We start from the raw sequence: 14,184 nt of genomic DNA, 5'->3' as shown, positions 1-14,184 counted from the left end.
CAACAGTGACGAGGCTGAAGAATCTATACTCTCGACCACCAAATTAAAAATCAGTCAATTAAATGCCCACACATCTAAGACAGTAACTAATGAAATTCGAAGACTTGCAGATATCCTTTCTCCAGACATTGTTTGTTTACAGGAACTATATCACTATCATGGTAAAATTACAGGCTATCCTTTATCCTCCAGAATAATAAAATCCCCTCATGAAGATCCAAAAATAGCTATTATTGTATTCAATAGAAATCTAGACATTCTCACCGTCACTTCTCTCTGCTCACAGCATGCCTGTACACAAGCTACTAATGAAATTATGTCCTTCTACTTGATTTCTTTATACTGTCTGCCATCTTCAGATATATATCCATTTCTGGAGTACCTACAAACTACTCTTCTGAAACTTTTACCAGAACCTGTTATTATCCTGATGGATGCAAATTTCAAATCTTTACTGTGGCATAGCGCAACTACCAACCACAGAGTACGGTTATTAGAAGATTTAATTTTTGCTCATCGATTGCATGTTTTTAATCTCCCAAATAAGCGTTCTACCTTTTGTAGCACTCTGGGGCAGTCTAACATCGACGTCACTCTGGCAACAAGATATATCTCTTCTCTAATTTCTGAGTGGGATGTATATACAGATTTGACAGTTTCCGATCATTGACTTATATCTTTTGACCTATGTTCTTCTAAAACTACTACAGCTCCACCTAATGATCTGATCAGATTTTCCCTATGAAATATAATTTGGAAAAACTTTGACAAATCAATCTTTAAAGATCTTCCGTCTGATTCTACAGACTCTGTGGACCATCTTGACGATAATTAATTGGCAAATTTAAACACTATCTTTACAGCTATCACAAAATCTACCAAAAGGAAAGCTTTCCATACAAAATGTACCCTGTGGTGGACAAATGAGCTAACAATTCAACGTTGCAAGGTTCATCATGCTAGGTGCCTTTATCAAAGAGCAAAACAAAATAGACAGCCTTTACTTGAGGTCAATAGGTTATATTTAAACTATAAAAATGAGAAGAGGATATATACTAAAGCAATATATAATAGTAAGGCCAAATCTTGGCAGAATTTTGTACATACAATTGGAAACTTGTTTGTTTGTTTGTTATTTGGTTTTTAGGAGCATTAGCAACTAAGGCCATATTGCTTCGGGGATATGTGGTGGTCATTCCCTGACCTTTCCGCATCCTCTGTATTTGGTGGTCATGGGCTCGAACCCCGGTCTAATCAAGAAGTGTGTGCTACGCACTGCTGCTCCTCCCCATCTGGCTACGGAGGCGCCAACAACTGGAAACCAAGATCCATGGGGTCTTATATATAAAATCAGTAGAAATAACTCCTGGTGATATCTTTTATACAATAATCTCAAATAATACTGAAACTCTGAACTAGACCCAATCAAATACTTGAGAGACTTTTTCCCAATGATGACAGAATTCTTGACTCTGCCTACCACTCTGGAGTTAGGAAAGAAAATGAGCAATGTGATTCTCCCATTTCTACTCCTTTATTTACTATGGAAGAACTTAAAAATGCAGTTTCTTCTATGAGTAATAACAAATAACTAGCAACTGATCTACTGGAAACCATTTTCATAAAAAGATTCTTCTCCATTAGACCAAACCATCTTTTGAAACTCTTCAACAAGTGTCTTGTAGCTAGGAATTTCCTTTTATTTGGAAGTCTGTTCTCATTAGAATAATCCCAAAACCAGGTAAACCATCAAGTGATCCTAAATCATATTGCTTTATTACCCCACTTAGGCAAGTAACTAAGAAAAGCTAATGGCATACAGATGTAATCAACTTCTTTTCGCAAGTAATCTATCTTCCTCTCTTCAGTATGGATTTAAGCCTGGTTGTAGTTGTGAAGATGCGTTTTTTGAATTGAAAAAATTAATTGATAGCTCTACTTACAAATATACACTGTCAGTTTTTATTGATTTTGAAGGTGCCTTTGACAATGTTTGGGGGGAGAGTGTCTTACGGCGCCTTAGAATCGCTCGTTGTTCTAGACATCTCTTCCTTTTGTTCAAAAGTTACTTTGCTGAATGTACTGTCTACATCCAAACATCAGTCAGTATCCAAAGCTGTTTCTCGAGGGTGTTCCCAGGGTTCCATTCTTGGCCCTCTTGTGTGGAACCTCGTCCTTGATGATTGACTGTCTTCTCCCTCCAACATGGTGATGTGCAAATGATTGCCTTTGCCGACGATCTCTCGTCTTAGTACATGGTAATTCCAGGTCCAAATTGGAACAATGGGCTAACTCTGTACTCGATAACTGGATTGGACTCTGAAAAATAAATTAAGAGTGTCACCATCTAAAACCAAGATGATGATATTTCATGGAAAACTAGACCATAATAGACCTTCAGTTGTCAAGTTTAATGGAGTATCTCTGCCACTTGTTACCACTCATAAGCATCTTGGTATTATTTTTGATGAAAAACTGTCATTCTTACCACACATCCAGAATCTTTACAAAAAAGTTAAAACTTTTGCAGCCATGTTATTCAAAATCTCTCAGCAGGACTGGGGCTTAAAAAGGGAACCCTCAGAATTCTATACTACACAGTGTTTATTCCAATCGTTACATATGCAGCCAGCATATGGTTTCACAGAACCAAACTTATTACAGTTCAAACCAAACTAGACAGTGTCCAATGGACCTTTTTGCTAGCTCTCCTGAGAACTTGTAGAAAAGTTTCAACTGCATCTTTGAAAGTCATCGCAGGCTTGTTACCTCTGGATTTGTATCTTACATACAAAGGCTTTGTTTACTATATTCGTAAACGATATTCTCTAACTTTTTCCGATTTGACCTATGATTCCACTGCCGATCCAAAGAATGAAAAAGCGAAATGTTGACTGAGCTTCATAAAAGATGGCAAGTGAGATGGAATTTCTCGACCAAAGGCACAGTGACCAGATGTTTTATACCTGATATTAAATTCACTACCTCAAAAAATAATCAGTTTTGGTTCTACCCAAGCCTTCTTACATCATACATTCTAAACTGGTCACGGTTCTTTGAACACGCGTCTTCTTTAATTCAATCTATACATGACGATACCTGTTTCTGCGGCGCCTTTGAAGACTGGAGTCATGTCTTATTCTTCTGCCCAGTTTACCGAGATTTAAGACAAACAGTATCTAGTACAGTGCATAATTTCTCTCCTGGAAATGAAGGACATCTTATTGCAAATCAAAATGCCTTCTCAGTTCCGCAGTGCCACACAGGTTTTCAACAGACGATGTGGATTGCTGAGCTGACTTCTATACTCAACAAAGCTACTTTTTTCTTTCTTTTTTTAATAATAATTATTATTTTAACATTTCATCTAATTAATTTATTTATTATTATTATTTTTTTTTCTTTATTTTATTTATTTATTTTTATTTTTTGAAACGTAATAATATTTTGTCCATTAATTTTTTTTTTTTTTTCGCTAGCCCCTTAGGGGGCAAGATTCGCTGGTCTCCAGTTTATTAGAGATGGGATTTTAAACTGCTTGTACCCAGATTTGGGCTTCCTGGGTACAGGAACTGCTGGCATCCATTGCTATTACACTTTCTGCAGTGGATGCGGGATTCTTTGTGGTATTCACCACCGTACATGATTATAGGAGACTGCTGCACTCATATGACTTGCACTTATTCCTATGTGTGCTTGAAATATTACATTTAGTTTAGTACATGTATAGTTGGGCCCGCCTTATCGTGGCATGTACGGGTACTGGGAAGCAGCCTTCCTGGTAGTAAAGCGGCCAGAAACAGCTAAACAACACATACACACACACACTATGCAAACATAGCATTACACTCATTCTAGCCATTGTATAGAGTCTTGTATATTATCACAGAGAACCATGGTGGAGATAAACTAATGTTTAGGGGCCACCTTGCGTAAGACACAACACATGTCCACATTTGAAGTGCATGCATCTACTAGGATGAGGTTCAAATAATGTGCATAGCAGTGTATATATAATATTTTACTGTTTCTTTCTTTACATTTCATTCAAACTCCTGAATTATATCCAGACACAGTAGATGCTTCATTAAAACAGACATCACTGATGACCAGCCAATTTTAAGACTGTCAAGGATGTCATTTAACTTGTCAAACATATACTGAGCATCAACTATTAATAGTCTCTGAACAAACACAAAATGGTCAATTGGACTATGTTTTTTGTTGTTAAAATACTGCACCACAACAGACATCTGTTCATAGTGTCCACAGTCACTAGTGTCACTGGCAATTATTGAGACCATTTTTCCATTTAGTGAAGACACAATCTTTTGTTGCACAAAGTTGTGCAAGGCCACAATTAAATCATTTTGGATGCAATTACTCAGACAGCAGAGCATTTCGAGGAGGATTTTGCACATGCATTACCATTATGGCAGGGGTTCTCAAACTTTGTGATATCATGACCCCTAAAGGTGCTAAATGAATTTGTATAACCCCCCCACCTCTTCCTCCATGAGTAAAACTGTCCCATGGTTTGGGAAATGCTGCATTATGGGCTCATATTTTTGAAACATTAACAAGATTTAGAAATAAATCTTTCTCCATAAATGTCAGCCTTTTCACTGTGACCCATAAATGATCACCCACCTTTCACCAAACAATATTAATCAGTAGCTCCATTACACTTCAATTATGGGCACCGTTTTTCTTCTTGTTTATAGACAAATCTACTTGCCCTCATTTAACAATACATTGATAGATTTCCCCTTCAATAAAATTTGACCATGCAAAACACATTACAATTTGACAGTAGTTTTTAAAACATTCATTAGCCCTAGGCCAGTTTCTGAATCCCTTATCAATAAATGCTGGATCAGTGTGATTTTTGCTCCTATTTTTATCTTAATAATGAACCAATCCATATTTTAAAATTAAAAGCGGACATTTTTTTTTTTTTTTTTTTTTTTTTGATTTGGTAGTTGTTGGCGCATCGGCTTCTGTGGCCATATTGCACTTCCCAAGGTTTTTGCAGTACTTTGATCCAAGCCCGAGGCGGGAATCGAACCCACGACCTTTGGGTTGCCGGGCAGGTACTTTACCCACTCGGCTAGCCCGGTCGGCAAAAAAGCGGACATTATATGATTGAATTAAAACATGAAGCTACAGACTTGTTATGCTATTTCAGTAGAAAAGTGCATGCAACAAAGATTAAAAACACTGTAGATGCTGCACAGGCCACTTATATAGGTTAAAGAATTTTCTAGAATAGTAGATAGAAGGGAGGACCAATGGTAATACAATGCCGCAATAGTGGGAATGCATGCTGCAAGCGAACGTGGGGTTTATATACATTTCTAACAGCATTTATATTATGCAAGTTGGTGTTTACTGCTAATACAATTCACACTTTAAAACTAAAAGAGCGTATCTTGCAATTAAATTAGAATGAAAAACCACCTTTCTGAAACATTAATATGTGCCCGGTCACACATGGCACACCTGTATGCACGTCTATGTTATTTACTTATATAAAATTGACATTAAAACCAAAATTTTTTTGAATTAGATCAGCTTGATTTACTAAAACTTTTAATTCTACTAAAAATTTTAAGAATTCAATAATAATAACCTTTAGTTACTGTCTTTGCAGTCACTGAAGAAGTGGTAAGAAAATATGAAATGTTTGACTCCATTATGCACATATTTCCAATTCAGAAATAAATAATTATACCAATGTAGATAATCAAGATAATGCTGAGTGCTTTATTCTCTTCAAACATTATTTATGATAATTCTAGCATTAGCATATAAGCAAGTGAATGTGTGCAAGTTCTGTGTTTTAGTAGAAAACACTAATTGCTGACTAAGGTGGATCCCCTGCCCTATGCAGGTCTGTAATCACCCCCATACCTTGCTTTCCAGACCTTCACATGAAAAGCAAGGTGTGGGGGATTACAGGCAATGTTCAATAGAAGAAATGCAAAAATCATTTCTACCTTTGCTTATGTAGCTGTTATTAAACTAAACTATTAATCAGTGTATTTCTCCCCCACCTCCACCAACCTGGATGTTTTAAAGATAGAAGTGCCAGGACCATAAGAGTTTAAATCTATGAGGATGGGCTCTTAAGGACAGTGTACATGGATGCAATAAAATCCTGCATACTTTGGAAGTGTTATGATATCAAAAACAATAATGTAAGTGAAATAATTCAAACTGCAGTTTTTTTTTTTTTTTGACAACTTGGTATTTATTTATCAAGGGCAAAAGTTTGTTTACTTAATTAATAATTATAAGAAGTCAACTCACAATAAAAATTTCATATCATTTAATGCTTACCTTTGAAGTTTTTCTAGTCATTACAGAACTTGTTCCTTCCTCAATACAATTGATAAATTTATGGGTAAGTGGAAGGAGACAGGAGTTTTTCCATGCTGATTTTAGTTGTTTTTCTTGAAGTGATAATAAAGACTTAGTCACAGCTTCTAAACTTTTTAAAACAATAACCAAGTCCTTAGTTTTTGTTCCAGCCATTTCTAGAATAAATAATGTGTTTATATTACACAAGCTTCAGTTATATTGAAATTTTCATAGATTACAATGAATGACTACCTAATGGATTACATTATATTATTCTCTAATCTAAGGAAACTAGCATCTTGTTTTCACACTGCCATTTCACATAAAAGACTGAAAGAAGATAAGCATGGATGTATGCTACTAACAAAATATTAGAATGTGTGTTTAATGAAGCATATATATTTAAAAATGATATCATAGATGAATATGGTGTGTGTATATATGAATGGATAAATACATTCATACATTTGTTATTATGAAGACTAAATGCACAAGGTATAATGTGTTATGGGTTGAAATTAACTATATAATATCGGTGTCAATACACCATAGTTTACCCATAAATTTAACTATTTGAGTAGTGTAAAGGCATCATTTGATTTTATCTCATATTGTGGCTACCTTAACAACAAGATACCAGATATTGCACTACTTTGAATAAATAATACTTCTCTAGTAGAGGAAACTACTGTCATTTATTCTCAGTGGGCACCATCACCCAGACGGCACCATTTCGGAGCTTATTGGCTCATTTATCAGTGAGTAGGCAGGTGCCCTGGTAATGCAAACATGCCATTGCGGCTGTGAAGCTAATTGCACGATATGAGAGATGCCAAATGGTGAAGATAATGATAATATTTTGAAGACTAAATGCACAAGGCATGTGTTATGAGTTGAAATTAACTATACAATATCACTGTAAATACACCATAGTTTATCCATGAATTTAACTACCTGAGTAGTGTAAAGGCATCATTCGATTATATCTCATATTGTGGCTACCTTCACGAGATACCAGGTTTTGCACTACTTTGAATAAATAATGCTTCTCTAGTAGAGGAGACTACTGTTATTTATTCTCAATGGGCACCATTTTGGAGCTTGTTAGCTCACTCATCGGTGGGTGGGCATGTACACTGGTAATGCATACGTGCCATCGCAGTTGTGAAGTTAATTCCATAATATGGAATTAACTCAGGATTACACTACTCAGGTAGTTAAATCTATGGGTAAACTAAGGTGTATTTACATCGATAGTATACAGTTAATTTAAACTCATAACACATTATGCCTTGTGCATTTAGTCTTCAAAATATTATCATTATCTTCACCATGTGGCATCTCTCATATTGTGGAATTAACTTCACAACCGCAATGGCATGTTGAAAGGCCAACAAGCCTTGAAACAGTGCTGTCTGGGGAGCCTGATATTCACGGAGTTTCCAAGAATAGGTAACAACAGTCTTCCCCACTGGGGAAGCATTGCCTATTCGAGGAGTTTGAGTTTTTGGGTGGTGTGAGTTGAAGGAGTTAGTCCCTTTCATTTTTCTACACCGTTTCTTTTCTTCTTCTGTTATTTATTCTACTGTTATTTATTCTCAGTGGGCACCATCACTGAATATAGTGATTTCTTTACTCTTTCTCTACTCTCTCCTTATATTTTTTATTCCTTTTCTTTATCTCTTCTCTCTTTTTCTATTCCTTTATTGCTTTTATCTCTTAACTTATGTTCATCATGGTCATTGGGTTCTTTCTGATTATCAGTGGCCCTAAGTTGAAGTTGAAGGAGTTAGTCCCTTTCATTTTTCTACACCGTTTCTTTTCTTCTTCCACTCTTACTATAACTCTCCCTCTCCCTTGTGCTTTTCTAAGTCTAATAGGGACAAGAGGATAGTAGATTTATTATCCCACACATATCCAAAAAAGCTCCAAAATGGTGCTGTCTCGGTGGTGGTGGTGCTCACTGAGAATAAATAATAGTAGTCTCCTCTACTAGAAAAGCGTTATTTATTCAAAACAGTGCAATACCTGGTATCTCGTTGTGAAGGTAGACACAATATGAGATAAAATCAAATGATGCCTTTACACTACTCAGGTAGTTAAATTTATGAGTAAACTATGGTGTATTTACACCGACATTATACAGATACACTTGATATATATATTGTATAAGGAAAGCAAGGTGTGGGGAAACAAGGTTTGCGTCAGAAATAGAGACATGATATTGTCATATTTTCATGTAATCTTGGTGGTTTACTCTTGAAAAAGACACCAAGGTTGTGCATTATACAACAATATTCATATCTATTTTACTTGTATTATTTTTGTGTGTATATAGTGATTTCTTTACTCTTTCTCTACTCTCTCCTTATATTTTTTATTCCTTTTCTTTATCTCTTCTCTTTTTTTTCTATTCCTTTATTGCTTTTATCTCTTAACTTATGTTCATCATGGTCATTGGGTTCTTTCTGATTATCAGTGGCCCTAATTCATGAAACTCCTTTCAAAGAGAAAAACAAAGACGAGAGTCAATATTGTTGTCTTAACATGTAACCTTGGTGATGGGCATTACAAAAGTGACACTAGAGTTGTGTGTTAAGCAGTAATATCCTTTCCATAGTATAATATCATTTTGTATTATTATGATTTCATATAATATACCTTTACACTACTCAGGTAGTTAAATTTATGGGTAAACTATGGTGTATTTACACCGATATAATATAGATACACTTGTTATATATATTGTATAAGAAAAACAAGGTGTGGAGAAAACAAGGTTTGCATCAGAAATAGAGCTTTTAAAAAAAATCTTTTAAAATGCATTGCTTGCTTGATGTTTGTGGAGCAATCAAGGAACGGGACAAGATATTGTCAAAGTGAATGTCTTTGTGTGTGTGTGTGCGATGTAAGGAGTGTGAGGAAATCAGGCAACAACTCAGCGTTGTTATGGGCCTATATGAGAGCTTGAAGGACAGGGTGGATGCCCTGGAAGGATCTAAACTGAGGGGCCCATCAAGCTCTCAGCTGCCCACATCAATGCCAGGGCTTGCACTTGATCATTGTGCAACACAGCAGCAACCACCAAGGCAGAATGCACTGGTCACACAGGAACTAGTAGTTGTTGGTGACTCTATTGTCAGGGAAATGGGAAACATGGTATGTAAAAAGGATAGGTGGAACAGGACCAGGGGCAAAGGTTGATGACATTGTAGAGCGGATATCATCTTTTAAGGGCACAAAAAGTGATATTGTTGTACACGTTGGCAGTAATGATATTAAGAGTAGGAGACCAGTGGAATTACTTAACAAGTACAGGTCACTATTGAAAAAAAGGCATGAATTAGGGTTGAATTTGAAAGTGTCTGCAATTCTGTCTAGACACGATAGGAGGGAGTATATGATGAGAGCATTGTCGATCAATTCGATCCTGGAAAGACTGTGCAAGGCTCAAGGGGTAGAATTTTTTTCAGCTTGGCCTGTACTTGTTAAGAGGAAAGACTGCTTCTACAGGGATGGGATACACTTCAATAGAAAGGGTGCAAGAATATTTGCTGATGCTATCGAGGCAGTGTAAGGCGGGTCGGAAAACTGCTAGCTTGGGGGAATACAAGGACTAATAGATTAACAGTAGCCACTGGCAGAGGTGAAAGTGATTCTTGCACTGCTTCTACTGGAATGAGCAGCAGCCTGGAAAACAAGATGCAGGGTATTTCAGAGACTGCTGGGAGTCATTGCAGTACAAGTAAACAATGGGATATGGCGTACACATAGTAAGAATATACCCAGATCCTTGACATAATGTGGCTTCAACAATGCTCCCTGCATAAATCTGGTTCGCTATTTCGAAAGGGTCACTCAAGAGCTGGATTTAGGGAATAATTTCAACATTGTTTATTTAGATTTCGGCAAAGCTTTTGACTCAGTCCCACATGAGCAGTTGCTTTAAACGCTGGAACAGGTTGGAATCACTGGGAAAATCCTTAGATGGATAGAAGGATGGCTTCAGGGCAGGAGGCAGAGGGTTGTGATAAATGGCTATTCCTCAGATTGGGTTGATGTAAGAAATGGGGTTCCCCAAGGATCAGTATTAGGACCACTGTTGTTTTTAATTTTCATAAACGACACTGATGAAGGGATAGAGGGCGTGATGTCTAAATTTGCAGATGATGTTAAAATTGGTTGAGTAGTTAATGATCACTGTCAAGCTGAGCATCTTCAGAGAGACCTAGATATATTTCAGGAATGGTCAGAAAAATGGCAGCTATGCTTTAATCCAACAAAGTGTAAGGTATTACACCTGGGAAACAGTAATCCCAAAATAACTTATTCACTTGGTGGAGTTCAACTAAACCCAGTACTGGAGGAAAGGGACTTGGGTGTTATGATACGGTCAAACATGAAATTCTCGGAGCATTGTAAACAGGTTGCAAGGAAGGCCCATGGTGTCCTATCGATGATCTATTGAACTTTTGCAAGTAGAGATAGGGACGTGATAATCCCATTATATAAGGCTTATGTTAGACCACACTTGGAATACTGTGTTCAAGTATGGAGACCGCACCTAAAGAAAGACATCAAGCTTCTTGAAAGGGTGCAAAGACGGGTAACTTGCCTGGTGAGATCGGCAAAAGGGCGTCCTTATGAAGAAAGACTTCAAATATGTGGGTTGCAGAGTTTGAAAACTAGACACCTTAGAGGAGATTTCATTGAGGTGTTTAAGGCTCTGAGAGGCATCAGTAAAATGAATGAGGACGAAATTTTCAAGATCATAAATGATGCTAGAACTAGGGGACATAAATACAAGTTACGGGGGGAAATGTTTAGATTGGACTGCAGGAAGTTTTATTTTAGCCAGCGAGTTATAAATTACTGGAATAAGTTGCTTTCATGGGTGGTACAGGCTGACAGTTTGGGGAAATTCAAAGGTCATCTGGATAGTACTTTCGGGTAAGGGAAGCGCATAGGATGATAGGTTTAATTTCCTTTTTTTTATTAATTATTATTATTTATTATTTTTTTTATCATTGTTTTGTTCGGATTTTTTTTTGGCTGGTGCAGCATAAGCCATAGGCTTTCTTGCACCATGCAGCCATTACTAATACCAATACACGCTACTCGGACTCTCTCCAGTCACTATCTGGCAGTGTAGAGGTAGCTAGATTATACACTAGCTGATCCGGAAACCTCCTACAGAATTACCAATAGGTTCGGTCCGGTGTACTAACTAGCGGCTGGCCTGCGAACACTGTTTTAGAGCTGTACCCTTGAAATGTAAGGAATATTGGATCTCGCCACGATGTTCATCATAACCTCAAAAGTCATCAATCATACTGCATGATGGAAGAGATGGGGAAGGGTTGATAGCTCTATAGACTAAACATGGGTTCCACCACTTCAAGCCTCCAATAAGTAAAGTGGTGGTATTGCACCGGTTGATGAGAGTCATCTACCACCTAGTACTGCCTGGTAACATAGAGGGGGCGGCGTTTCTCCATGTGGTGTGGGCGCCACACCTCGACCTCTGCTTACGTTGGTTCAAACCTGGGTGGTCACCCACCATGTATTTTTGAATGGAGGTTATACCCAGGATTACTAACAGTCCCACCATCGTGACGGTGCAAGCAGAGGATTTGGCTTTCCGGACTTTACTGTCCGGACTTTGCCGAAATTGGGTCCACTTGACTTGAGTGTCACCCAAATATCAGTTCCATTAGCATTCTGACTCCCAGGTAGTAAGTACAGCTTGTCTGGCATATCTGAGAGAATGTCTGTGACAACCTCAAGGACCACTGACAACCTCAAGCACCATTGGTATACACCAATGCTAAGAATTTGGTAAATAAATTTGATGAATTTGAGGTGTTGCTCAAAACATCAAAGGCAGATATTGTTGGGATATCAGAGACGTTGTGTCACACAGATATAAGACTGGAGATGTGCAAATGTGACCCCAATTCACAAAGGAGGATCAAAGGCTGACACAAGTAATTATAGACCTGTGAGTTTAACTTCTGTTCCAGGAAAATTAATGGAGGCACTGCAGGATCATCTAGACAAGACTTCAGTTATAGCTTGGACACAGCATGGCTTTGTAAGGGGAAGTCTTGTCTGACCGATTTGATTGGATACTATGATGTGGTCACAAAGCAACTGCATGCAGGGAATAACTTTGATATCATATATTTGGATCTTAGAAAGGCTTTTGATACTGTTGCACATGGAAGACTGCCGCACAAATTGGAGCAGTGTGGCATTAGAGGCAAATTGCTGCTATGGATAAAGGGATGGTTGAGTGGGAGAAGACAGAGTGGTAATCAATGGACAGTGCTCTTCGTGGACTAATGTTATCTGTCTGCACATTTACTCCCAGGTCTTTTTTATTCTCTACCACTGTCAGTGGTAGAGAATAAAAAGCCACCTGAGCAGGGTGGCTTCAGGGAGCTTAGCCACCTGAGCAGGATCATCAACAATTCAACCATCGATATCCAGTGGACCAATCTGATTCATTCCCTTCCTTCTAGAGTTTACGAACGTAGAGAACTCTTTGCTGTTTTTCTTTGCATCCTTTGCCAAAGATTTCTCATAATCTGCCTTTGCCTGCCTAACCTCTTTTGTGACTTGGTTACAGACCAGCTTATATCTATCGTAGGCTTCCTTGTCACCCATTAATTTATATGTATCCCATGCATTTTTCTTCTCTGCCATGTGTCTCATTAGTTCATTTGACATCCATTTAGGCCTAAACCTTGAACAATATGTAGTACAGGTGTGGGCATGTTCTGGTTCTCTAATGCCTTTTTAGTATTACCTTTCTAATTCCCTTTTAGTATTAGTATTACCCTTCTAATTCCCTTTTAGTATTAGTACCATAGAGTTGATACATTATTCTGGAGTTACTGCTTTCCATATGTTAAACTTCAATTGTCACCTCTCAGCCCATCTGCTCAACTTTTCTAGATCCTGTTGCAGCAGCATACTGTCATTAGTGTAATTAACAATCCTGCCAACCTTCATATCATCTGCAAACTTGGACATTAAGCTTGATATACCATCATCAATATCATTTATAAATACAGAAAACAACAATGGACCCAACACTGAACCCTGAGGGACTCCACTAATAACATTAGTCCACGAAGAGAAGTGTCCATCGATTACCACTCTCTCTTCTCCCACTCAACCATCCCTTTATCCAAAGCCATAATTTGCCTTTAATGCCGCACTGCTCCAATTTGTGCAGCAGTCTTCCATGTGCAACAGTATCAAAAGCCTTTCTAAGATCCAAATATATGATATCAAAGTTATTCCTTGCATCCAGTTGCTTTGTAGCAACATCATAGTATCCAATCAAATTGGTCAGGCAAGACTTCCTCTTAACAAAACCATGCTGTGTCCGAGCTATAACTGAAGTCTTGTTTAGATGATCCTGCAGTGCTTCTTTAACCAGTGCCTCCATTAATTTTCCGGGAACAGAAGTTAAACTCACAGGTCTATAATTACTTGTGTCAGCCTTTGATCCTCCATTGTGAATTGGGGTCACATTTGCACATCTCCAGTCCATGGGTACCTCCCCTGAGTCCAAGGAAGCTCTCATGATTATGGCTAAGAGTTTGCTTACTTAACTAGATAGATTCCATCCACCCCAGGTGTCTTTCTTATGTTTATCTTCAACAATTTCTCCACCACTTTCCTCTCTGTTATTACAAAATCATCTAGATTACTGCCAGCCAGAGTTTAGTTCACCTATGGCATTCCCCTTCCAGAATAACTCCTCAAGTGTGAATGTAGATGCAAAATACTCATTTAGTTTGTTAGCCA

At 37.7% G+C, this 14,184-nt stretch overlaps 1 protein-coding gene across 3 annotated transcripts in view; it reads right to left on the bottom strand.

Moving 5' to 3' along the window:
• Coq8 (ubiquinone biosynthesis protein COQ8, mitochondrial) overlaps window positions 1–14,184 on the bottom strand; it is a 214,755-nt gene that overhangs the window by 186,071 nt on the left and 14,500 nt on the right. For all 3 annotated transcript variants that reach the window (XM_090368857.1, XM_090368860.1, XM_090368858.1), the window contains exon 2: window positions 6,343–6,539. In XM_090368857.1, the coding sequence (XP_090224983.1) occupies window positions 6,343–6,537 (195 nt within the window). In that variant the 5' untranslated portion in view covers window positions 6,538–6,539. The remainder of the gene's footprint in view (window positions 1–6,342; window positions 6,540–14,184) is intronic.

This window comes from Mastigoproctus giganteus, chromosome 2 (assembly GCF_048544385.1).
Source record: "Mastigoproctus giganteus isolate SK-2022 chromosome 2, ASM4854438v1, whole genome shotgun sequence".
NCBI lineage: Eukaryota > Metazoa > Arthropoda > Arachnida > Uropygi > Thelyphonidae > Mastigoproctus > Mastigoproctus giganteus.
The sequence above is the reverse complement of the archived record's forward strand: the minus strand, read 5'-3'. Positions and strand labels throughout refer to the sequence as shown.